The sequence below is a fragment of the Pseudonaja textilis genome, chromosome 9 (assembly GCF_049901715.1).
Source record: "Pseudonaja textilis isolate UNSWEBS1 chromosome 9, rPseTex1.2, whole genome shotgun sequence".
Classification (NCBI taxonomy): Eukaryota; Metazoa; Chordata; class Lepidosauria; order Squamata; family Elapidae; genus Pseudonaja; species Pseudonaja textilis.
In genome coordinates, this window is record NC_141998.1 from 4,341,549 (window position 1) to 4,368,540 (window position 26,992).

The 26,992-nt window shown below is 38.8% G+C and overlaps 1 protein-coding gene across 4 annotated transcripts in view; it reads left to right on the forward strand.

Annotated features, from left to right (window-relative positions):
- Window positions 1-26,992, forward strand: part of PEBP4 (phosphatidylethanolamine binding protein 4) — a 260,525-nt gene that overhangs the window by 73,605 nt on the left and 159,928 nt on the right. For all 4 annotated transcript variants that reach the window (XM_087938853.1, XM_026715202.2, XM_087938854.1 and 1 more), the window contains exon 4: window positions 21,784-21,882. In XM_087938853.1, the coding sequence (XP_087794979.1) occupies window positions 21,784-21,882 (99 nt within the window). The remainder of the gene's footprint in view (window positions 1-21,783; window positions 21,883-26,992) is intronic.

Consider the following 26,992-nt stretch of genomic DNA (forward strand, 5'->3'; position numbering starts at 1 on the left):
TCCCGTAATGGATAACTGAATAGGATTTACCAAGAGTCGACACTTGATGAGATGGATTCACCTGATCTTGGCACATAGGCACAATTCAAACCATCCTGTGCATGTATAAATGAGATCTCTCTTCTTGATCTAGAGTGGTTGGTGTCTCCTTTATTTTAATCATGAAAAAGAAAGTTGTGAACTATTTCTGGGATATTTCAGTGTAATTTGAAAATGTGCAACAAGCCACATGCAAACAAGTTGGGTTAACTTGTGGCTAACAGTTCAGTTTCAGTTAGTAGAGAATTCAACCTGAAGTCTGGCTTATTGCTGAAATCTGATTTATCAGTTTTGAAAGGGCTGTTTTATCTGCCGCTTCATTTGGTGTTTACTTTTAAAGCCTTAATAGTTTGGAGACAAGTACTTGGAGGTGCCTTCTCCCATACCAGCTTGTCTAGCCTTTTAAAAACATCTCCATTGCTTCCGAGAGAAATACAAAATTACACACCATTTTCTAGAACTACCTTCTGTTTCTAGAAGTCATTTCATTCATCATCTACAGTCTGGATTCCAAGATCATAAGAGATCTAACCAGCTTCTATTACCTCTGCTCCTTGTTTAGATTCTTTACAATTTCATTGCTTGTCTATCTTGTTTGTCTTTATAACAAATCATTAAATCATCAACATGACACTTGAAAGATCTTAGTTAGTGTTTGTGAAACTTCTAAAAAAAAAATCCATTCATAACCCACAGTTCCTAATCCTAATTTTTTCTGAGTTATGTTGCCTTACAGAGTTTGCATCTTCCTTGCCAAGTGTCAAAAAGATTATTAAAGACCCATCAATCAAAAATCCCACTTGGTTATCTTTCTTCACTTTTTCTCTGAATCTTCTGCATTTGCTCTTATAATCATTTACACGTACTCCTCGCATAGTGACAGCAGTTGGGACCAACTTTGTCACTAAGTACCCTGTCACTAAATGGAAAATCATGTGACTGTGATGGATTTATGATGTACTGTAGTTTCCTATTTCATCATTAAACAAGTCAGCGTGGTGATAAAGTAGAACATAATTGCAACTTGCAATTCTACTTCTTTATTCTTTATTGGCCAAGTGTGATTGGACACACAAGGAATTTGTCTTGATACAAATGCTCTCAGTGTACATAAAAGAAAAGATACATTTGTGAAGAATCATAAAGTACAACCAGAGGTGGTATTCAGCAGTTTCTGACCAGTTCTGGAGAACTGGTAGCGGAAATTTTGAATAGTTTGGAGAAGTGGCAAATCCCACCTCTGACTGGAGATTTTACAATATCCTTCCCCTGCCATGCCCACCAAGCCATGCCCAAAGAACCGGTAGTAAAAAAATTTGAATCCCACCACTGGGTACAACACTTAATAATAGTCATATGGTACAATAAACAATCAGCAATCAAATCATACTAGGAAACAGTCAATAAAAATCATTAGGATACAAACAACAAGGTTACAGTCATAAGTGGGAGGAAATGGGTGAAAGGGACAATGGATTAATAGTGATAGTAATGCATGCTTTGTAAATAGTTGGACAGTGTTGAGGGAATTATTTGTTTAGCAGAGTGATAGCGTTCAGGAAAAAACTGTCCTTGTGCCTAGTTGTTCTGGTGTGTAATGCTCTCTAGCGTCGTTTTGAGGGTAGAAGTTGAAACAGTTTATGTCCAGGATGTGAGGGATCTGTAAATATTTTCACAGCCCTCTTTTTGACTCATGCAGTATACAGGTCCTCGATGGAAGGCAGGTTGGTAGTAATTGTTTTTTTCTGCAGTCCTAATTACTCTCTGGAGTCTGTGTCTATCCTGTTGGGTTGCCGAACCAAACCAGACAGTTATAGAGGTGCAGATGACAGACTCAATCATTCCTCTGTAGAACTGGATCAGCAGCTTCTTGGGCAGTTTGAGCTTTCTGAGTTGGTGTAGAAAGAACATTCTTTGTTGTGGTTTTTTGATGATGTTTTTGATGTTAGGTGTCCATTTGAGGTCTTGTGATATGATAGAACCTAGAAACTTGAAGGTCTCTATTGTTGATACTGTGTTGTCTACTATTGTAAGAGGTGGTAGTATGGGAGGGTTTCTTCTAAAGTCTACCACCATTTCTATGGTTTTGAGTGTGTTCAAATTCTGGTCACACCAGAATGAGGCAAGTTGTACAACCTCCCATCTGTATGCAGATTCGTCATTGTCTCGAATGAGACCAATCACTTCTGACTTCTGTTCAACTCTGTTTATCGTGAGCTGGTTGGGAAGCATACAGTGATCACATGACTGCAGGACACTGCAGTGGTCAGTTGCAAAGTGCCCAGATGTCAATCATGTAACAACGAGATGTGGTGACAACCATGAATGCAGGGATTGGTCTTTCTCTTTTTAGTTCTTTCTCTTTTTTTACATCATTATAACTTTGGGCACTAAATGAGGCAGTTGGTAAATGAGAACTACCTATATTTTGAGTTATCTAAAGCCCATAGCCTGAAACTTTCTCTAGAGTAGACTCACAATCCTGCTGACTCTTTGAATTCAGGAAGGGCTCTTATTAGAAGATATGTTCTGAACATATAAGCATAGAACTAAAATAATACTGAGTAAAAGTCATTACGAAGAAAAAAGTTTATAATACAGATGTTTTGAATGCAGAGTCTGGCCTTAATGGAACAATCAGTGAATGCTGGGAGATATTCATTGTATTTAAAATTAAAATTAAATTCATTAAGAAATACACTAAGATAAAACGGTTATTTATCCAGTATCTTGAATGGGTTGCATTATCTCTTTGCAGATTTTCTTCCAGCTGTTAATAGTCTAGTTGCTCCTTTTGCTTTGTTGACATTTATATCCAAGAAGAAAATTTTAAGTTCTTAATCGCAGCTCTTAGCTTTTTTGACCTCTTTGTATTTTATGCTACAAGACTTTGTTATAATCTGTGGTTACAACAGAGAATTTATTCACAACTTAAAGAGAAGGCCAGATGAGAAACAAACACAGAGACATATATTTGAAGACCCTTTTCCTCACCTGTCTCTCAACCTTTTTCCTAATGATCAGAAGGTCCACAGGTACAAAGAGATGGTGTGACTTTCAACAATTTTAGATTTGCAAATATCTAAAACGTCTGTGCTATTTCACCTGATATATTAATCTTAAAATAGTCGTGGAGGTTGTTTTAAATTTTTTTACCCTTTTTTACCCCAAAAAGGAAAAGTCTGGTCATCTGGAAGATCTGTCTTTTTAATATAATGTTGCCAATAAAAGAAAACGTATTTATCAAATCCAGGCAAAGCAATTTCAATTCACCTCAACAAAGTAATTTGTTTGGCCTTGAACTTCTTTGCACCAATGTCACGGAGACGTTTCTTCTCAATGCTCACCAAATGCTTCCAAACTGGTCAACTCCATAGTTGCCCACAAAGGAATTTTTAACGAAATTGCCCAACCTGGAAGACCCTGTGCACACAGCTTTTGTCCAAAAGGGTGTAAAGTTATTGGAGGAAAATAATCAGGAACAGGCAAATATCACTTCCTCTTCGTTGGCGAATGCTACCTGTTTCCTCTAACACTGCTTGCTGTAGTTTCTCATGAGATATATGGGGGAGGAAAATGGCATCTCTACTACAGTGTTTGCCCCAAAAGGAAGCAATTAGTAGATCTTCTGCAATTCCCTGCAAAACTTTGGCAAGTACAGTGCAGGAGGCTCCACATTGGTAGCCTTTAGCAGCTGGTTGTAAGATTGGCTCAGGACTGCCAGAGATACCAAGCTTTGAATATCTCCTCTTTTTTTCCCCACAAGGTCACTCCAGGCTTGCTATCATTGGTACACACTATCCACAATCCTACAGTGTTTTTGAAGATGCCCAGGCTTGAAGTACTTCAGCTACTACTATGAGAGAACTTTCTTCTCAACCATTTCCCAATCTCCCATAGAGTGAGCTCCGCGGAAGAATTTGAGAATACTCCAGATCAGAGCAGAGGCAAGCAATATTGGTTGCTGTGCTTTGCTGTTAAAAATTGCTTCACAAAACAGCCTTGAGGTTGCACTCCCTTCAAGCTTTGTGCAGCCTAGTTATTTATATCAAGGAAAAAAATGTAATAAAGCATTACAGCGATTTGAACAAAAGTTTGCTACTGTAGTAAAATCGCTGTGCTGAAAAGATAGCTTTCATTGGTTTATTATTGCTCCATTGATTAGGTCTATGACCCAACCCATGCAACAATTATGCTGCCTTACGTTCCTTTCAGATCAAACTCATGGAAATTAAACAGACTGAGGATGTGATAGAAAATCTGCCAAATCAGCATTATAGTGCTTCTTATAAAGAGGAATAATATGACAGATAAGGCAATATGCAGAACTAGCCCTTAAACTTCGGTCAGGAAATAGTGTTAACTTTTTTATCCTAAAAAGATGCGACCCACTAAGAGTTTTACAGAATCTCGGAATTATGAAAAATAATTTATGATGGAGTGCCATTTTTCATGATAACATTTTCTAAAAATTGTCAAATGTCACCCAATCTGCATGTCCTGCCAGTATGATAGTAATTGGGTTGGAAAGCTATGCTCAGTTGCCTCTTCCCTCTTCCTTGGTGTGATTTTAAAATGCACCAAGCTTCCTTCATTAAAGGAGTTGGACTCCCTTGCCTACGAAAAGGCACAATCTCTCTCTGGGCTCCGAAACTTGTGGCGAGAGGAGCACGATTTTAAATTTGTTTTTGATAATTATTAGTTTTTCCAAGGAAAAGATTTGACAGCGTTATTCTAAGGTAAAGGGAGTTCTGGTTGCATGCTAGGGGAGAGTGTAAATTCTCCTAGTCTGCTCAGATAACTTTTATCAAGGTGAAGAAATCACACTGCTTTTTCTTATTGAGTAATTTTTGTTTCACTGGACTTCTCTTTTTGCTGCCAGATGCTGGTTATAGCTTTTCTACAGCAGCTTTATTTTACGTTAAGTATGCCATCCAATTATACCTGGTGTGAGTTAGAGATGATTGAGTATGTTTGGGGAATGGAAGGTAGGAAAGAACCGTACTGTCCTTTACAAATTTATTTTTATATCTATAACCTATATTTGTAATTGGTTTCTATCTCCACGAAAATGAAAAGTATAAATTTGCTCTCATCATCGTATATTGCCACCAATTCAAAGCGGCTTTGCAAAATGCAGTTTCGCTTCCTGTCTGATTTTTCCACCTCTATTTTGTTTCCCTTTTAAGAATGGCACTGCATTTTCCCACTTTATTATTTATATTTTTCAGGAGAAAGATTTAGGATGAGAATTCTGATCTTGCTTCCTTTAGGCCTTAACGCTCTGCTGTCTTTATTATAGAAACTTGAATTTAACCTCATATGTCTTCAAATATATTTTTTTCTTCTAAACTCTTCCATTACTTTTTTATATTGTGTTTTCCATTTTAAGCTACTTTATGGTGTTTCATAAATTTTAACCTAATTTTATTATAAGTGAACAATCCTATTTCATTGATGTCTCATAAGTGTGTGGGCATGAACATATAAAGAAAAACTGTAATGAAAGAATGAGGAATTCCACGCACAACATTTGCTTTGGTTCTCTATATAGTGGAGAATATATGTAGTTCTGGATTGACCTGCTGTATTCCTGATGTTCTCTGACTTGGTGATTTTTCTTCTACAATACAATTCACAAGGTGCAATGTAAGTCCATATAATAGAATGTATGAATGACCTTGGGGAAAGAGGGTAGAGTCAAGGAAGCAATCAGACATCACAGTCCCATAACAGTCAGAAAAAGAAACATAGAAAGGACCCTTCCTATTGAAGCGAGCACTTATAAGTGGAAGTGGGTACCCTCAGACCTGCAAGATTTTGTTAATGTTACCTTACAACAAGGGTCTTCCAACTTGGCAGCTTTAAGACTTGTGGACTTCAACTCCTAGGATTCCTGAGCTAACATGACTGGAGGAGGAATTCTGGGAGTTGGAGTCCACAAGTCTTAAAGCTGTCAAGTTTGAAGACCCCTGCCTTACAACAACAAAATAGAATTAGTTCATGTTACTGTGTTTCCTGGCTGATTTACTTGGGAGAGTTGACAATCCATGGACATCAACTGACAAACTCCAAGAGGGAAACAGACAAACAAAAGTATTTATGATGATTTGTTCAAAAAGCTAACATTTCCCTTAGTTGTAAAATAGGGTTCACTTATAATTTCTAAGGTAGCCCAGTGTCCTTTCTTGTCATGTTCTTTAGCTCTACTTCCTCTTCATATTGGTGAGCTGCCACTTCTACGGTACTTCTGCCAAGGCTGATTTGATTTTTGTTGTTGTTGCTGTTATGGTTCATCACACTGTCAGCCAAATGTTCAGACTGGATTTGGCATTTTTGTCTGCCTATTGAGTCCTCCTCAAGGACCTAGGATAGGCAACTGTTGCTGTTTGATGATGTTAGAAGTATTATTATAAAGTCTTTCTTTCTCTCCCCCAAACTCCACCAGAAATGAGTCTTTGGCAGAGCAGCCCCTTGGAGCAGGATGCCTTGCAGGGTCCTAAAGACTCATTTCTGGTGGAGTTTGGGGGAGAGAAAGAAAGACTTTTGCTGCTTTCCTTGCGTGCAGCCAAAAGCAGAAGAAGAAAGAAGCAGAAAGAAGCAGCCCGGTGACCAGATGACGCACGTGGGGCAAATGGGGCAAGTTCCCCCCCCCTGCCCTTTCCCTCCTCCCCTCGCTACCTTGTGTTGTTCGCAATGCAAGCAACACAAGCCTTGGTTCCTGCAGGCCATATGGGTGGCACAGCCTTGTGTTCCCGCGCAGCCTGGATTAATCGCTTTGGGGATGACATTTCTCTGCGGGCCACCAAAATTTTCTCGTGGACCACCAGTGGCCCCTGGCCCACTGGTTGGTGATCACTGGTCTAATTTCTTAAAAACCTCCAGTGATGGAGTGCCCATGATTTCTGTAGCAAGCTGTTCCACTGGTTAATTGTCTTCATTGTTTAGGAAGTTTCTCCTTAATTACAGGTTGCTTCTATCTTTGTTTAATTTCCAACCATTGTTTCTTGTCCTGCCCTCCGGTGCTTTGGAGTATAATTTGACCTCCTCTTCTTTGTGGCAGCTCCTCAAATACTGGAATGCTGCTCTTATGTCACCCCAATTCTTCTTTTCTTTAGACACTAACCCAAACCCAAATTCTGCAGCCGTTCTTCATGTTTTAGACTCCAGGCCTTTGATTAACAGTGATTTTGTCAGTGCCAATACCGAATTTAATATTTATCACATCCTAATAGAATAAACTAATTTTTGCAGAGGGTGACTTAAAACAGAGAGATGCAACCTTATTTAAATTGCATGCTTAATTCATGCTTTGGTGAGATTTATATCAGGGACCTTCTTATTTGCAGTTCTGTTTTTTTTTTTTTTTTAAATATCAGATAATGGTCAAGGTAAAGCTGCACCCTTATCTGGAATTATGCCCCACAAATGTTTCTATTCAGTCCATTGTGAGACTATAGTTAGTCATACAGTAACCTTCTCTCTTCACTGCTGTTAGAAATGTCTTAATTGAGCCAGTTTGGAAGTTCAAATAATCAAATAATTCTGCTTGGTTCAAATATGAACTGTGACATACTACTCTGTATTTCCTCTTCATAGACAAAACATGTATTTGGCCAAATCCAAGTAACATGTATCTTGCAGATCCAAGTTACTTTTTGCAAATCAAGTCACAAGGTAATATAGTTTATGGCCTTGACTACTTTAATCCAAAATTATTCCTCTTCGATTTTAATTTCAGCTCAGCGCTTTGGCCATTCAGCATTTTGCATTTCTGTAGTCTTTCTATCATGCTGCGTTCCCATGTTTAAATCTTTAGCCGCATCCTTGTATTTTAGGGATCTATTCCAGGCTTCCAATACTAACACGGCGTTCTCGTATACTTCTCACATAATTATAGCTGAGTTTATTCTTCTGTCTCTTTCTCAGTGGCAAAAGTGAACATATTGAAGTTCTTCTGTGTTATGTTTAAGAAGTCATGATTCTTATTTCCTAGGACTAGGTCAAGAACAAGTCATTTCTGAGCTATCTTTCTGCAAATGTGAAGAGAATATACTTCAGATGTTCAGATTGTTCCCGATCATCTCAATCTTTCTTCTTTATTTTTAAAGTGCTGTCGCTGATTCTCTGAGAATCCATATGAATTCAGTCTGGACTTTTGACACATTCCTTGGCATTGTTCAGTTGCTGCAAATATATGATGGGCTGCTTAACTAGTGCATGTATGGCAATTCTCTAGTGCATTTGTTACCTAGGAAACCATAAGCTCTCCATGTGTGTCACTTAACACCCTATTTGCTTTCATTTAGGTCTTTAATTTTTGCACTGCCCCGTCTCCTCTGGATCTATTCAAGCTGTTTGTCTTCCTACACTAATCCTTCTCCCTTTGCCCTGCCTTCGTCTCTGACTGTAGTTCTAAAAAAAAAAAAAAATCCCTTCTTTCGTAAAGAAGTTTCTAAACCTGTGGATAATCTAACAGCTCGTGCCTTTAACAATAATAACTCAAATTATATACGCGGCTTCTCCCATCCAGAAGCAATTAGTAGCTCAAATGTGATGCTTAACACTTCCATCATCAAAGCACTCTGCAGACATTAACTAATTAATCCTTCAAATCTTACAATGAAGCACAGTAAGATGGTGATGTCTGCTTTGCAGATGGGGAGCTAAGGCGCACAGACAATCCAAATAGGGCAGTGGCAGGTTCTGTCTAGTTCTGCAAATGAAAGGTAGGGTGTACAGGATCATTAGGGAGGAATTTGAAGCCATCTTTCTAATTCCAAAAAATAAAATAAAAAATAGATCCAATAGATCTGCAAATGCATTTCTTATCTTTTGTTGACAGCTCCTAAAGGATGGTGCCTTCTTTGTGGCTGGCATATTGTGGTGCTGATATTTTACTTTATGAAAGATTCTATGCAGAGAATGTACTATCACACGTTTAATGTACCAAACAGCTGAAAATTAAGTTTAAAAAGAAATCAAAAAGTATAGCAATATACCATTTTGAACTTCCGTAAGCAAAGAGCCACACGCAGGGGCACAAAGCCAAGCTTTCAAATGGGGCAGAGTTGTAGTTTCCTGTATTTCTTTGCTTCCATCTAGTGGTCAGTTGGGGTTTTGTAGCCTGGATGTAGTACTGTATGCCTCTTCCGCAAGCCTTGTTCCTTCACAAGACAAGATGGGGGGGAAAGGAAGAAATTGGCCAGCAGCAATCATCAGGAAAGCTGCCAGATCTTCCAAAGGCTCATCTTCTAGTGCATCCTGATCTGGTCATGCCCTTGTTGGAGTCTGATTCTGAGGGGGAGATTGAGTGGCTGACAGGGAGTGGGAGTGTGTCTCCGGTGACTGTGGAAGAAACTGGGGAAAGGCACAGTCTGGCTGGGCCTTCAGAGGAAGACCCAGGGCCATCCTCTCTTCATCCTAGGGTATGCAGGGAGGAATGGAGAAGGAAGCAACATGGCTTACAGGAGAGGAAAAGGCCCTGATCCCTTTCATTAGTTGCAGCTGGGAGAACAGGATATAAGTGGGGCGTTTGCACACAGCTCTTTGCTGGAAGCAAAGCCTGCATTATCTTTGTCAAGGCTTATCTGGGTTTTGGCGTCCTCCCAACTGTGGGTGCTGCGTTAGTCTTTGAAAGTCTGCAATTTATCATCCTGGCCTGCCGTGTTAATTACTTCAGTGTGGTTTGTGTTGGGTTTTTTTAATTTCGAATTATCGTTCAGACTGCATTTTTGCCCTTCATAGACCATTTTTTGAAGAATTTGATATCCAGCCGAGGATAATTGGACACTGGGGCCCAAGTTGGAGGCATTAAAGGGAATTTATTCTACTTTGGTGACTTTGTTATTTTTGTGTCATGCCCCGAGTCATCACAGATCTTCTGAAGCTATGTCTGGTTTGGGAGTAGCAATGCAGAAGGTGATCATAATGTCCATCCCATAATTTTTACACATCACACCTCTACTGTCAGGTGTTATTGAGCTGCAAAAATCCAGATGACCAATAGAGTTGATAGCAGATGGTGAAAAAAAAACCACTACTATTTCTTTGTTGGTATCTAGCATCTTGGTGGATTTTTGTAGAGCAGACATGGCAGTTCTGTGACATTTGATCAAGTTTGTTCAAGATGTGGAATAAGGAGTGGGCATTAAAAGGAGCCTAGTGGGCTCCAAGTTAGCTTCCTCCTCTGCCTTCAATACACACATGTGCACACACACACAGAGAGAGACAAAACCACATATATGGCACCAATGGCATCTTTTAGAATTCTGCCTTCTAGAAATTTATGAAAATGCCATTTCAGGTTGCTTTTCAGAAAATCACTCTGAACCTTAAATAATTGAATTTTAGCTCCAGGTATATATTAATTTAGAAATACCAGAGTGTCCCCTCATCTAAAGATTCAAGGATGGCTTACAATTCATGAAAATATTAGGTTGGATAAATGTACAATGGTGGCTCTTTTATTCCGATGCTCCAGTTTGTATGAACAAGCTTGCATTGAAAAAGGAAATTTGGGAAGCTAATCAGTGGCATTTTAAATTATTATTATTATTACTATCTTGCCATTTATGATCCATGCTTCTTGACGAGATCTGTCACCACCTTCCACAAGAGGCTACAGGGGTTAGTATATTCATATGTTCAAATTATGCTGTAACATGAATGATAATTTAAAATGCAGTTGGATAAAATTGTATAAGGGATCTTCTTAAATCCTATCCAGTAAGGTACAAATGCTTAACAGAGTAGGCTTGAAATAACAGATCCTGAAAAACTAGAATTTTGCATTGGATAAGCAGATGGCTTAGAAAGTTATGAAGATAATACTGCCAGTTTGTAGCACTTTCGACACAATATGATACCTATATGTGCCCTTTTTAAAAATATGCTTGTCATTAATGAGAACATTTGTCTTGAGAGCAGCAAAAGTCATCTTAGACTGTTTAATTAAGTTGCACCACTAGTGTGAGGTGCAAAAGGAAAGCAAATAAACATCATACACAAATTCATCACAAATTTCAAATACATAGTTCAGTAATTATTTAACGGTGAATCCGCAAGCCAGCCTGGGGGAACCAGCTTCTTTTTAAGTTTAAGGGATGCCGTGGCTTGGTGGCTAAGCTGCTGAGCTTGTTGAACAGAAAGGTCAGCAGTTTGGCGGTTCAAATCCCTAGCGCTATGCAACAGAGTAAGCTCCTGTTCCTTGTCCCAGCTTCTGCCAACCTAGCAGTTCGAAAGCATGTAAAAAATGCAAGTAGAAAAATAGGGACCCCTTTGGTGGGAAGGTAACAGTGTTACAGGTGCCTTCGGCATTTAGTCATGCCAGCCACTTGACCACGGAGACATCTTCGGACAGCACTGGCTGTCTTCGACTTTATAACGGAGATGAGCACCACCCCCTAGAGCCAGAAACAACTAGCACATATGTGCAAGGGGAACTTTTACCTTTACCGTACCTGTTTATTCTAGAGTCCAGTGATAATCTGTCCTCCTGGGAAGAGATGTCCACCTTTAATCAAACTGTTGGACTGAACCACGATTTTTCTCCATGCAGAAAATCTCTCTCCCTTTCTGCCTTGAGGAAAATAGAAAAGAGGAAATTAAGGAATTGTTTCCTAGTTGTTTTCTGCAGGTAGAAAGAAACCTTTTCAATAGAGGTTTTGAGTACTGAGAAGGGTCAAGGAGGATGAGAAGCAATGATGAATGGAAAGGATCAAGAATGATGGAGTAGAAAGTTGCAGGTTAAAGCGGGAAGAGATTGGAGACTTCTGATGCTGTTAAAACAAACTTTCAGTGTAGGGCTTAAAACAGAAATTACTTTAAAAGATTTAAAACATAAAGCACCATATTAACAAGCAGCAAAACGAAAAGCAAATTAAAAGGCATATCTTACCACTCTGGCAACCAATATATTAAAAATCCCATGTTTACCTAAAAATTAGCTCCTGTGATATTTAATCAGACTTAATTCCAGATACATCTTTTAACTACAATCTGAACAATGTACTAATAAGGCACCCCAATCCATCTAAAAGCCACAACATGATTTCTAGTTACTGTGTTGTGATGCAGCTAGTTTTCTCAACTGCTAAAAATATTCCTAGAGTTCAAATCCTGAATAAATCTCAGCTCCATATGCAAATTGTCGTGGGAATGTAGCCTGGCTGTTTTCATCATTTTTTTTAAACACATGGAAACGTATTGCTCTTAAGATCGATTTCATCAGACTTCATCTTACCTTGTGCAATTTTGAAAACAGAAAATGATTTTGTGTCACAGTGAATGTTGGCCCCTATTCTATAAAGAGAGTTCAATCTCTTGTATCAGTGGTATATTCTGCTACAAGTAGGCATGGAAGACAAAACCATTTCAAGACATTTGTTTTGTTTTATGTCTACGGAGATTCTCAGTCATCGTTGTCCCAAAGGTGCTTTTTCAAGAGGCAACGGGACGTCCTCGTTTTTTCTTTCTCTCATCTTGGTTTTTCACTTCTCATCCAAGAAGCTTCTTCAGTTCTGACTGGTTGGCGAGGAATGGAAGGATTTATATTCCTTGCAGACAGCTGCTCATTTGCATCCTTTTGGTGGGTCGTTGAGGCCACTTGGAGGTTTGTCTGTGTCATCTGAGTGGTGCTGATGGAGCCTTCTTGGAACTGCTGAAAGGATTGTATTGTAGACTGGAGATGGATGATGACGTATCCCTCCCACTCTGTTGAGAAGGGGCTGTTCAATTTTGACACAGATGGCCTCTTTGATCCGCTCTTTCAAACCAGCAGTCCTCCCTGTCCAAAATGTGGATGTTGCGGTCTTCAAAAGAGTGACCCTTGTCTTTGAAATGCAGGTGGACTGCTGAATCTTGTCCTGGTGGGTTTGTTCTCCTGTGTTGTGCTATGCTTTTATGATTATTGTTTTCTGTATTTTCTTCTATAGCATTTTAAAAATCTTGGATTCATATTCTCTCTCTCTCTCTCTCTCTCTCTCTCTCTCTCCTTGCAGCATATGAATGATATAGTTCATACATAGATAAAGATAGAGCTTGCCCAAAATTGTCACAAGGTTGCCAAGCGCTGTTTGCTTTGATTTAAGGTCTCATTTGACCACCCTGAAAGTGGGTAATGGTGCTGTTGCAGACTGCAATCTGTACTGAAACTCAAGCCTGCTGTTAGCTTCACTAGTGCTTTATTCTTGCGTTGCTGTTATTTTTTAACACTTTTTTTGTGCATTAAAGCACTATCCTCTCCCCAGAGTCTGCCTGCAGTGAAGACATGGTCTGTACAACTGCAATTATTTAGAAGAACAGATGGAGTGAGGAGCAGAAAGTCTGTTAATAGTAATATAAGTGCTACATGTTAACCTGGACAGCACATGATGACAGTCCCATGACTACACGTTCTGTTCTCACCAGCTGGGCACCAACGCAGAAGTGAGAGATTCATAACCATAGCAAAACCAAGAACCCACCTAAGTTAGAAATGAAATTCCACACTTTCTGGTCTCAGTTTGTTCCCCCACCTCCCAAATAAAAGAACCACATGGTCATTTCAAAATATTTTCGTATTTAAGGTGAGGTGTTAAAAATTTCATCATGGTTGGCAGGACAGAAGCGAGGCATGAATGCTTCCATACTGGAAGCATGGACTAGTAAGGGGAATACGAGAAACATGACTGTGCTTCTGTAATATCAGTTCTGGAGCTCTGGTATCACGCCCTTTTCGTGGAAAAATGCACATGGAATTGGAGGCAGCTCCTACGAGCATGAGGAAAGTAGAAGCTTGAACAGATGGGAAAATGTCCCAGTGTTAATTGAAATCAGGGACTGGATTCCTAAGTTTAGGGACTTGCAGCACAATTCTTCTATCAATATATGTTCTTACTAAAAACTGGGCTGTCTGAGGATGAGCTGTTGAAACAAAGCTCTGAAGGGCAAATAAATTCCGTTGTAGTGAAGGACGAGGCTACAAGTTGATTCAAACTGATAGCATAAAAATAATTAAACTAAGATCAGTCACTTCTTGTTGCAACAGAATAGAGCTGGAAGGGACCTTGGAGGTTTTCTAATCCAACCCCCTGCTCAAACAGGAGACCCTACACCATTTCAGTTAGGGGGTTCTCCAGTCTTTTCTTTAAAAACCTCCAGTGGAGAAGAACCTACAACTTCTGGTGGCCAGCTGTTCCACTGGTTAATTATCCTCCCTGTTCGGAAGTTTCTCCTTAATTCCAGGTTGCTTCTCTCCTTGATTAGTTTCCATCCATTGTTTCTTGTCCTGCCTTCTGGTGCTTTGGAAAATAAGTTGAGCCCCCCCCCCCTTCTTTGTGGCAGCCCCTCAAATACTGGAATACTGCTATCATACCCCTCCCCAGTCCTTTTCTTCTCTAGGTTGGACATATCCAGTTCTTCCAACCATTCTTCATATGTTTTTGTCTCCAGGCCTTTAATCATCTTAATTGCTCTTCTTCACACTTTTTCCAAAGTCGTAACCTCTTTTTTGTAATGTGGTGACCAAAACTGGATGCAGTATTCCAGGTGCGGTCTTACTAAGGATTTATAATACTAATCCTTCATGCGATTTTGATTATATGCCTCTGTTTATACAACCAAGGATTGTATTAGCTTTTTTGGCTATGGCCGCACACCGCTGGCTCATGTTTAAGTGACTCCAAAGTCCCTCTCAGTTACTGTTTTTGACCCAGGTTTTGCCTAATCTGTACTTGTAGCTTTGTTTTTTCCTGCCCAGGTGTAAAACCTTGATTTCCTCCACATTAAATTTCATATTGTTGGATAGGGCCCATTGTTCAAGTCTGTCCAGATCTTTTTGGATCCTTGGCTTGTCTTCTGGGGTGTTGGCTATTCCTGACAGTTTAGTGTAATCTGAAAATTTGATGAGTTCCCTTTCTATTCCCTCATCTAAATCACTGATTAAAATATTGAACAGTACTGGATCTTAGATGGAACCTTGTGGTACCCCACTGCTTCCTTCCTTCCGTGTAGATATAGTACCAGGAATAAGTATGGTGATTAGCCAAATGTGTCAGTTTTGAAATCACATATTTTAAACTTCTTGGAACAAATAAGTATAAAATAAACAGAACAACATTTTAATTGGTTTTTAAAGAAATAAATTATCTTCTCTGGATCAAACAAGGCCATTTTAGTGCAGCTATTTATTTTCCACAATGCCCAAACAGATGTCTCTAGGAGATAAAGATAGATCCATCTTCTTCCAGTGATCCCCGTTAGTTCATATTTGGAGGGAAAATTAGCCAAATCAGAAGTAATATTGGATTCAGTCTAATAGTTGGTGCTGATAGATCTGTTCTCTGTGAATGTCTCCAATTCCTTTTTGGGTCATATCATAGAATAATGCATTTCCCAACTAAATTAAACGCTGTGTGAAAAAGTATTTTCTTTCATTGTTCTAGATTATCTTCCAGTCAGCTTCACTGCTTCTAATTCTGATGTTTTGATGGGGGAAAAAAGATTGTGTTTTTTTTTTCAGTTTCCTGGCCATTCTCCACGCCATTTTCTCCAGTTCCCCTTTTATTTTCTCTCCAACCCAATGTCTTCCCAATGTTGTATATAAAGTAACTTGGGACCTCTGTTTGTGTTTTCTTTCATCAGTAGGATTACTCTCCAAAACCAAATAGAATGAGAGCAAATTTTTAGTAGGTGAGAGATGCTGGCAAAGAAAGACTGGATCCAGCTAGGCGAAAAACATTACAGGAAAAACGTTCTTATGCTTTCCTCTGGGAGAGACAATTGAGCAGTGAATGCTGTCCAGTTCTAAACCACCCTGACTCCTGATCGTATGACAAGAACTGGAGCAAATACAGCCCACTCTGTGTTTCCTGAGGTAAACCACATAACAAAAACAAAATAAAGGGAGGACAGAAGCAGATACTCAACTTACAATCACAATTTAACCCCAAATTTCCATTGCTAAGAAAGGCAGCTGTTCAGTGAGTGTTGCCCCAACTTACGATCTTCCTTGCCCCAGTTGTCAACGTGATGCACTACCATTGTTAAATTAGTAACACAGCTATTACTTGAACTAGACTTCCGCATTGACTGTCAGCCTTGGGAGCCATTTTTTACTTGGAAGCTTCAAGGCTGCCACATTCGGTGCCTGGGAATTTGGATGGGGAGATTTCATAGTGAGGTAGAAGATTAGACACAACAACATTCTTTCTCAGAGAGTCAAGGACATGTCGCCCTGCACCTGGAGGGGAGTAACTGGAGGGATGTCTCCATTGGGGAAAGAAGATTTGATTGGGCCATGTGATGGATTGATGGATGCAGGGGAGGGATGTCTCCAGCTAGGACAAAGATTTGATTGGACCACGTGTTGGACTGACAGGTGCAGGGGATGGATCTTTGATTCTCTTTTGGGAAGGGGAAAACCCAGAGCTCTCAGATTCAGGTTTTCCCAGATGTGCCAATATGACTTCTCTAAATAAATTCTTACTCGGATGAACTTTTTCTCTGGGTGCTGAATGGAGATGGAGAGTTTAGTTGGAAGGCTGACATTGACTTTGCTCTTCAGAAGGTCACAAAAGGGGATTTACCTGACCCCAGGTCGTTGCAACTGTGAGATGTAAGATCCGAATTATTTAATACTCACAATACAGAGACAGGTCTGGTTCACAATTCAAAGGCTTATTAAAGAAAATAAGCATTTGCAAACGGGCTTTCAAGTCCCTTCCAAAGTGGATTGGGCACAAGAAGAGCAAGATCTAATGGTCAAAGAATACATTTTATACACTCTACACAATGCACACCATGCCTAAGAAGCCCTCCCCACTCCCCTTATTATCTCTAAGTCATACTATAAGGTAAAGGGTCGGCTTGACCGTTTCTTCCTAGGCACCAGATATCTTAGCTTGTTTTCTTGTAACTTCGCCTTGGGCGGATGTTCCTGTTTTCTAAGAAGCCTGCAACTATCCAGCAAGCTTTGTTTAACTGAACGTACTTTGTGGTTAGGATACAGCAATAAAGACAACACAGTTTAAAGTCAAGGATTACCTGTACAGGGAAGGATAATGTATTGTTAACGCAAAAGAAAAGCAGACAGCTCCTATACATACTGCCAATAAAGGGATAGGGAAGCATTACAGAATCTCTACTCTTCATGCTTTCCCAACCTTATTCATTCTTACTAAAACAACATTGTGTTGGAAAGAAAAAAGGTAAATAAACTGGAGACTCTGACCAATTATCTCTCCATGAGCAAAGTATGGCTACTGGAACTGTACATACACTTCTAAGAAGGAGTGGGATTCACATTTTTTAACAACCGGTTCGGTGGGTGTGGCTTAGTTGGTGCCCATGGCTCGGTGGGCATGTGACCGGGTGGATGTGGCTTGGTGGTCATGTGATTGGCCAACTCAATATCACTCACATCGAGACATGCATCTCCTCGCCTGGCCTCTCATGACTGTGGGGATGCTGCAACGGTTGTAAGTGTGAAAAATGGTCATAAGTCACTTTTTTCAGTGCCATTGTGACTTTGAGTGGTCACTCCACACAAGCAAAGTACCAGCAAAGGAGGGAAAAAAACTCCAGAAACGTTCCTGAGACAGGAAGTCTAGTCCTGCCAAGAATGTAATAAGGGTTAACGGAGAGGCAGTTTCTGTAAGCAACACCAGAATGTTTCCTTCCTGTCTTCCTTACAGGATTAGGCCAGTAATTTCTTCTAACAACCAGTTTTCCAAACTGCTTAGAATGTTAACAATGGGTTCTAGCGAATAGGTGCGAACTGGTAGAAACCCACCCCTGCTTCTAGGTACAAATATACCATAAATTTTCACTAAGGTATTAACAGTTTCAGCATTTCTTGGGATGGGATTTGTCTTTTTCAACTTCATTCAATCAACTGCTATGATTCTTTTTTTTTTCCCCTAGCTAGTTACTAGGAATTGAAAACTGCTGAAAATTTTACTTATGAATGATTTGTTTTGTTTAAGTGTATTTTTAAGCAGTACAATCTCAATGGATGAAGGATGCCTTAATATATTTTAAAAAACTTAAAAACACTTAAAAATAAACTTACAGTGCATGCAAAGAAGGAAATAGAAAAGCAATAGGCATTCACACTAGCTTAAAACAAAGACAGTTAATTCAAAAATAATGTAAATTGTTTCAACCTCTATAATTCCAAAGCCATAATATTAAGTATTCTGGTCATCTGTGCAATATGTGTTTCTCACTTTAGGCACGTATTTTATTTTAACCTCCTCCCATGATGCATGGTGAAAAATCACATCGTTTGTGCGCTGGCCAAAAGCCAATATTAAACTAAGCCAGAAATGGCAAACTCCTTAGAAAAGTAAATATTCCAGTCTAAATGTTACTGTGTTTTAACTCACATTTTATTTAACAGCATTCACATTAGTTGAATGAAACACTTGCCTGAAAGTTGTTCTGAGCCAATGGAATGAATCAAAGTGGGGAATTCATAAAAACCTGGCATTGTAATTCTCCTTCTCTCTTGTTACTCATTTAATTCCTATGTAGATCAGTTTCCTACTACTGGCCGTCTATTATAAATTAGTATTTAAAGTTCTAGACAGCATTAAGAGGGTAAAAACTTGTTATAAGTAAAGACCTCTGAAAATAACCTATTGTACAGGAAATGCTTTTTAAATAACTTCTGTTGTTGTTGTTGGCAGTTATCACTTCACTTCTTACATATTTGTCTGTATTAACTGTATAATACTATGGAAGCCATGTATAAACTTGTTAAGACTCACTAAAAACTGTTTTATTCATTGGCAACTCAGATGAAGTATTTGGTACAGCAGTTGGTATTAAACCTAGAATTTTTAGACAGTTGGATGTCATGTTTTTGCTTCTTACTGAATTTCTAAATTAGAGTTAGCATTTTCATCCCACATATATTTTAGCACTTGGTGAATAAGAATGAAATGCCTAATATTTACAAGCTTATTAATTAGGATTGGGCCCATTGAGTTAAGTAACATTCATTAAAGAGGAAATAAACTTTGCTCGGATTTAAAAATAAACTTTTATCCACTTCTTTATTTCAAAACATTTGGCTAGCAATTGAATTAAAATTAAAATACAACCAGCATTTAATCACAATACACATTTAAAACGTATGCATTTGAAACACCAATAAAAAGTGAAAAACAAACTGAAAAGGCCAGGGGAAAAAATCCTAGTCCTCACTTTAGCTCTGAAAATGTAAAATGCTGAGATTGGGTGATTATCAGGCAGTACAGAAGTCTCCGAAATTGGACCGGCCATCAGAAATACTCACTTTTATATTGGTATTAACCTGACTTCAACTTGGGAAGAGCCATGTGAGACTAGGTATCATCTGAAAGCAAATTGGTAACTGGTGCAGCTAGAACATGAGTGCTGTTATATACTTTGATTTATCTTTAAGAGACAATCAAAACCTTAGATGCTTTACTTTGGGCTAACTGTACTTTACAAAAATGGTAGAGTATTTTAACTGGATGGTCCCAAGGGTGTGAATCACTCAGGAGAGGTAGAATAGTTTTGGTTAATACACCAGCTAAAGCTTGAGGTATAGTGCTGGGATAGACACCTGCATATCAAGTAATAAAGCCCTCCCTGATAGCACCACTGCTTTTAGATATTGGTCTAGGAAAGGGATGTCAAACTCTCAGTCCAGATGTATCACACACTGGCCAAGGGGGGAAAAGTCCCAATACGTCACGTGACACTGCTGTGACAGTGTGAGTTTGACACCCCTAGTCTAGGACATCCACAGTTAGCTTAACCGAGGCTGGAAGTGAAATATTATATATATAAAACCATGTATCATATAGAGGCTGATGACAGTTCACCTTGACTTTTTTTTATGAACCCCCTTGGCAACTTCATATAAATAGTGAATATCATATGAAGAAAAATGGATCCTTAAGGGATGTTATAGAGCAAGGGCCTTCAAATCTGGCAAGTTTAAGACTTGTGGACTTCAACTCCCAGAATTCTTGAGTTAACGCGACTGCAGGAGGAATTCTGAGAGTTGAAGTCCACAAGTCTTAAAGCTGTCAAGATTGAAGAGCCCTGTTATAGAATCATGTCCATGAATTCAAAGATGTGCAACAGCCCTAAGAGACTGGAACTGATTGTCAGTATTCTGATTATGCTTAGATTTTTTTTTTTTCTACTAGCTTGAGTATCTCTAGACTACAGGGGACTAAATATCAGAAAGCAAATGTTGACCAAAAACAAAACAAAACAGAGTGGTTATTATTAACACCAGGAATGTCAACAATAAATGTTACATGAGTTGTACTGGGTCATGGAATTTAGGACTTTAAGTCCAGGGGTGATGCTGAATAGACATAGATAAATTTTACAGGAAAAAGAATCTTTCATAAGTCTTGGCTGATAAGGTGCATCTCTTCCTGACAGACTGGATTATGTTAATACATCTTTCAAGGAACGATTCCTGAAAATAATCTGAAAATTATAGTTAGAGCAGGTCTGTCAAACTCCCAGCCCATGGGCCAGATGTGTCATGCGCTGGCCACACCCACCCCGATTTAGCAAAAGGGGAAAAGTCCCAATATGTCACATGACATCACTTTGACACCCCTGAATTAGAGCATCCATCTAGAATCCATCTTGCATTATAACTATATATTTCTATCTGAAGAGCGAAAGCATAAGGAGAGTTTGCAGAAGGAAAATAGATTACAAAATAGAATGGCCAGTCATTCTGAGCCATACCCAGGTTCCTCAAGCAAATTAATCAAGCCAATGAACAGATGAAATTGTTGAATGATCTAAGATTAAGGCACATATTTCAGGAGAAATCCTGAATAGCAAGCTTGCTTCAGTCTGCCAGGCTGAGTGTCTCATCCCAGATGTTTGATTAGTCAGCCTGGACAATCCTCCTCCTGTCACCTCTGAGCCTTATTTCGCTCATTATTCTAGCCTTGCAATCGGAGAAGTTTCTTTTCCCTTGGGCTAGTAAGTGGAGGTTCTGTTCTCTGACTTCTGCTATTTCTTCTCCTGAAGACATATTTGGCACCTCCCAGACAAATGACCATGATTCCAGCCTCCCACAGGAGATCTTGAATCGGTGTCACCTCCTCCTTATCAGAAACCTCTTCAGAAAGCAATCCTCACCATAATTGGTGACTGAGGTCTCTTGAAGGTCTCGTATAATTTTTCAGTTGAAGCAGCCTTACTGGATGCCTGTTGCATTCTGATGTCCATGATTATTCATGATTCATTATTACCATGGTGTTTTTTACGCTTGAACGCCTACTCTACATTCCACCCTATACTTTTATGTCACTAACAGGGCGTGTTTCATGGGACCCCACACCGAATATGATTGACATCAAGAATTAATTCTGGTTTCTACTGGGACCAGTGCTATGGATCAAAATGTCACCAACGTTGGAAGCAAGTTCACTTCTCATTACAATTCAAAGCACAGATCATCAAATCAGAATGACCAGAATCTCCTGTACTTCCAAATACTAATTTTCTTTTCTTTTATCTGTGAGATACTTTGAATTTAGATATTATATGTATCCATAGCAAGTAATATCTATTTCTTTGGGTTCTGTGAGAACTGTCTTTTTGTAAATTGCTACCGCTGCACAAACAGGGAATTGAAAGTCTGTTGCCATAGATGACTTGATGGATAATAGGTGTTTGGTTTAGAATGTTCCCTTTTAACTTGCTAAATAACAAACTCCTTAAGACTGATTTTCAAATATTATTTTACAGAATAAGAAGTATGTTCTCATCATGGTTGATCCAGATGCTCCTAGCAGATCTAATCCAATGTATCGCTTCTGGAGACATTGGGCTGTGACTGACATCAGCGTGAGTACCGTGAATATTTGATATTTCTTTCTTGATATGTTTATTACATATTTTGTGAGATTAATGGCTGTTTTCTCCTTCATATTTTATTCCCTCTCACATGAGTGATTCTTTTGGTTCAAAGTGTCAGGCTCTTCTTGTCAGACACAGCTTGACTAAATTATTACTGTAACTCAAGAACAGTCCTTATAAAACGTTTGACACCTCTAAGCAGTTAGGATTCCTCCTGGTTCAAATGAAGTGCCGTCTGTCCTACCTTTGAACCGTAGAATTTTGACTTTCCTTTTCAGTCCTTGCTTGTGGCAGCTGAGTGTTTATATTTTACACACTGCTATACTCTGCCTTAGCACTTAAAGAAACAGATTTTGAGGATTTCTGTGCTGCTGTCTTGATGCTTGGTGTATCTCAAAAAAAAAAAAAAAAACAACCCACCACTTTCAATTTCTCACAGCTGTCATTGAACACAAGTAGGTTTGAGGACTTATCATGTTAGCCCTGCCATATGAGAGAAATTGAGTGTAACCAGTGTTAACAGCCATTTCTATGGATAAAAGGAATAAGGGCAAAAATAAATGGAGTGTGTTAATTAAGAATGAGTCCCCTCCTGGCAGTTTCACTGTTAGCCCACACCCTGGGAACTGGTGGGTTTTTCTAAGTGCCAGATCAGTGAGAAATCTTTGGCTATCTAGAACTTGAACGCGGACAAAGAAACTAAGGATGCTTCATGGGAATTGAACCCAGAGAACAGAGTGAGCAGATTTGTCCCATCTACACTGCTGGAGGTTTTCAAGAAAAAGCTTGGACAACCAAGCTTTGTTTGGGATGGATTGGAATAAGGACTCCTGCTTTGGGCGGTGGGTTAAACTAGAAGGCCTCCTTTCAGCCCTATGATTCTATACCTGGCCACTTCTTTGATAGTCAGAAGGTTAGGATCAGGGCTGGGCTGCTGGGGGATCGCAGGGGTTCAGGAGAGCCCCTCGCTAAGAGTCTGTGCAATTTGGAGAACCCCCCAAATCCCACTCCTGGCTGACCCCGCCTACTCCGCCTTGCCTCTCCCAGGAGTCCCCATGTGGCCCGTTTTGTATGCAGAGTTCAGGGAGGGGAAAAAACTGGCCTCCTGGAAGGTTGGGGTGGCCGGAAATGGGCCTGCTTCTGGCTTCCAGAGAGCCTCCAGAGCCCAGGGGGGCTGTTTCCTTGAGCCTCTGGAGCCCGGGTAGGGCAAAAATGGCCCCCCACTGCCGTGATGCAGGAGGCCGACTAGGCCACGCCCACCCAGCAACCGGGCAGAGAACCCTTTGCTAAAATTTTTGAAGCCCACCTCTGGTTAGGATGAATGTCTGATTATAGTCTGTTGAAGTTCATGGTCCTCAACCATCTGCTCTGTTCAGAATTCTTCTGCATATATTGTTGCAAATAATGTTCCAGGATATTTTTGCTACCTTTATGCTTGGCAGCTTTTACATCTCAACTGGTTGGATGGTAGTGAAAATACTGCTGGATTTTCCGCAGTTGTTGGTGCTTGGAGAATGTTATGTAGGGAACAGCTTGGAGCTTAATAGTTGCTTAGGCATTGCTTTCCTGCATGGATGAAACATTTAGCATATTATTTGTAATTTACTTAAACAAGTAGCCTCTTGAACATCCCATTATAATATTTCTATTACAATATTCCTCAACAGCTTCTCCTCCTCTCTAAATATTGAGAAGAGGTTGGTTGGGTAGGTTGTGCAATACAAAGGCATGAGCAGGGGTGGGATTCAAATTTTTTTAACAACCAGTTCTGTGGGCATGGCTTAGTTGATGGGTGTGGCTTGGTGGTCATGTAACTGGGTGGACATGGCTTGGAGGTCATGTTATTGGCTGGGTGTGGCCAACTCAACATCACTCACATCGAGGCACACGTCTCCTTGCCTGGCCTCTCATGACTGTGGGGATGCTGCAACAGTCGTAAGTGTGAAAAATGGTCATAAGTCACTATTTTCAGTGCCATTGTAACTTTGAGTGGTCACTCCACACAAGCAAAGTACCAGCAAAAGAGGGAAAGAAAACTCCAGAGACGTTCCTGAGACAGGAAGTCTAGTCCTGCCAAGAATATAATAAGGGTTAATGGAGAGGCAGTTTCTGCAAGCAACACCAGAATGTTTCCTTCCTGCCTTCCTTACAGGATTAGGCCAGTAATGTCTTCTAACAACCGGTTCTCCGAACTGCTTAGAATGTTAACAACCGGTTCTAGTGAATAGGTGTGAACTGGTAGAATCCCACCCCGGGCATGAGGCCAGATAAGCTAATTATAGCCGTGATGAGACTGATGCTGATTATGATGATTTTAAACTTCCCGATATGATAATATCGGATCATTTCTATCAATTTTTTTTAGATTTCTGGAAAAAGTGCTTTAGTGTACATTGGTATCCAAACTTAGGTGTTTTTGAATAGTGTTATTTTGGGGTGGATTTAGAACAGAAATATTTCTGGTCACCTTATGAAACAGTCTACATTTTGAATAAAATAAGATCATATCTCACATTTGATTCAGCTGTATCTTTCAAAAGTACCGAGATATTATCAATATGGTATCATTCTGAATATTTTAAACAAATGTTTTATAGACCTTCCCTTTAATTCCTGGATTAATAATTCAGATTGTAATATTGGGGGATTCCTGTTCAAGACCTGCTTTAATACTGTCCAATATGTACAGGAAGTTCCCGGGAGAGGTCTTTCTTACCACTTTATCTAATGTCATGGTTACTCTTCTTTTTATCTAAAACCAGTGAAGCTATTCGGATTCTGAAATGTGCTTGTGGCAGGAATGGGTTGGGTACAGGCTCAGGCATTCTGACATAAAATGGGAGATCACATTTGGAATATTCTATTATTATTTTAATAATTGTATCCCACTTTATCATTGTTTCAAAAATACTCATAAACACCTGGTTTTAACTCTCAGGAGTAATTGTGCATTTCCCAGTTTAGACGAAGATATCAATTGCATCTGTTCCTAATGAGATCAGATCTGATTAAGGAAGTAGATGCCGTTGCAGGTAGCTTTGTTTATTTAAAGGACTTAAGAAATTCAGTTGGCCCAGAATATAGCAGTAAGAGTGGCAATCATTGTAAATATGCCTTATGAAAGTTTAAAAGGTTAGTCATCAATTTCCAAATACAGTTCAAAATATTTGTGATTTTCTTAGCTGTTGGAAACTGATTTATATGTAAGAGTGGAAGGAATGGTATATAAATCCAACAAAATTAAGATTGCCTTGATTAAGTATACAAATTAGAATGTACTATATGTATGTATATGATGCCGGAGTATACATAGGATATCCTTTGGGTAACATTGCTAGAGTCTTGGCTGATCAACATATTAAATGATCAATGTTACCCAAAGGATATCCTATGTATACAGTACCTGAAATGTTCAGGTACTGTATAACCTATTGTGCGTTCTGTGTATGTTTGCATACCTTAATGGAAGTATATATGCACATGGGAACAATAAAGTATCATTCTCTCCACGTTTTGATGGTTATTTCAGAACAACCATATTTTTCTAGTATAATGAACACATAGTTTCTCCATCTTATACATTTGCTTAGTAATATAGCATATAAAATCATGTTTTCATCAATGTATAGTGAGGAGTGGGGCTCAGGCAGTGATGCCCAGAATGAGAATTAATGGTTTAAAATTTATCAATTGTTTAATGTTTGTATACTTAAGAAATCCGCTCACTTCAAAAGATCTCTGCTGAAGAAGCAGAATTATCATATAGGACCATTGTAATCTCTTGCCCCTTGCACTATCAAAACAGAATTTGTAAGTTTTACAATGCTTCAAACACGTGTACAGTGTATTTGACCTGAGACAAGTGTGGAAGTAAAATGAATACATAAGTCAGGAATAATGAATAATACTTGTGCCATCCAATGGACTATGATCACCGTTGACTTCCAATGTTTGTTATAGTCCCAAAATGAGTCAGCAATAGCATAGTCCGTTGGTAGACTGGACTAGTTAGACCTGTAATTCAAAACATTTTCTTAAATGCCTGGAAATAAAGAAATTAAATAAAGCAAGTACAGGATGGCTACTACCATTTATTTCCATTAAATCTATTTACATTGCCTTTGACCTTCTTTTTCATGGATTACAAGTTTTAAATAAAACTTAGAATAGTTTATTTCTCTTTATGCCTCGATTTAACTATACTGTATGTTTAAAAATTTATGTGTTTCCAACTATGATTTGATCTTAGTACTAAAGTCTAATTAAAATATCAATTAATAAATCAACCTGCATTTAAAGAAGAATATCTAGTTGTTCTCTATTATTCTCTAAAATTGCAGCCAAATTTCGCTTTTCTTTTTTCTTTTTCATATACATACCATAATTATTTTTTTATTGTTAATGGCACTACAGAGCAAATTAAAATTAGATATTAATACTTTTCACAATTTTCATAATTGGCTGAAAAGAGTAAAGCATTCAGAATAATTGTAGCAGCTTGTGTATCATTTTACTCCCTATACGAATTCTTTCACAGGAATCTTTACGCATTTGTTAACAATAGGGTCTTGAAAGTCTCTCATTAATTTTAATATTTATTAATCAACGAAAAAAGCTGGAACTAGCATTCCTTTTCTGTAGTCAGTTCCTTCTGGTATATTAACTGTTGCTAATTATTGTAATTAAACATAACTTTAAGGAAGGTTTTTAAAAAATCTCAAGTGGTATAATTTTCCTCTGAAAAAAAAAACCTCGCTTATGTCCTAACGGCATGATATTGTATATTCTTGTAACACAGTGGTAATTCTTGTTTTCTTCATAACTGGAAGTTTATTAATGAAAAGTAGGAACTTTGCATTACGTATATAGCAGATTCTCTTCAGATTTTGTAGATCTTTTATTTTTAATGTAATTTTTTTAAAATACGAAGATAAAGGGAATAATATACAGGTAGTACTAAACTTACAATCGCAATTCATCCCAAAGTTTCTGTTGCTAAACAAGACAACTGTTAAATTAGTTTTTGCCCCATTTTACAACTTTTCTTGCCATTGTTGTTAAGTGAATCACTGCAGTTATTAAGTTAGTAACATGGCTG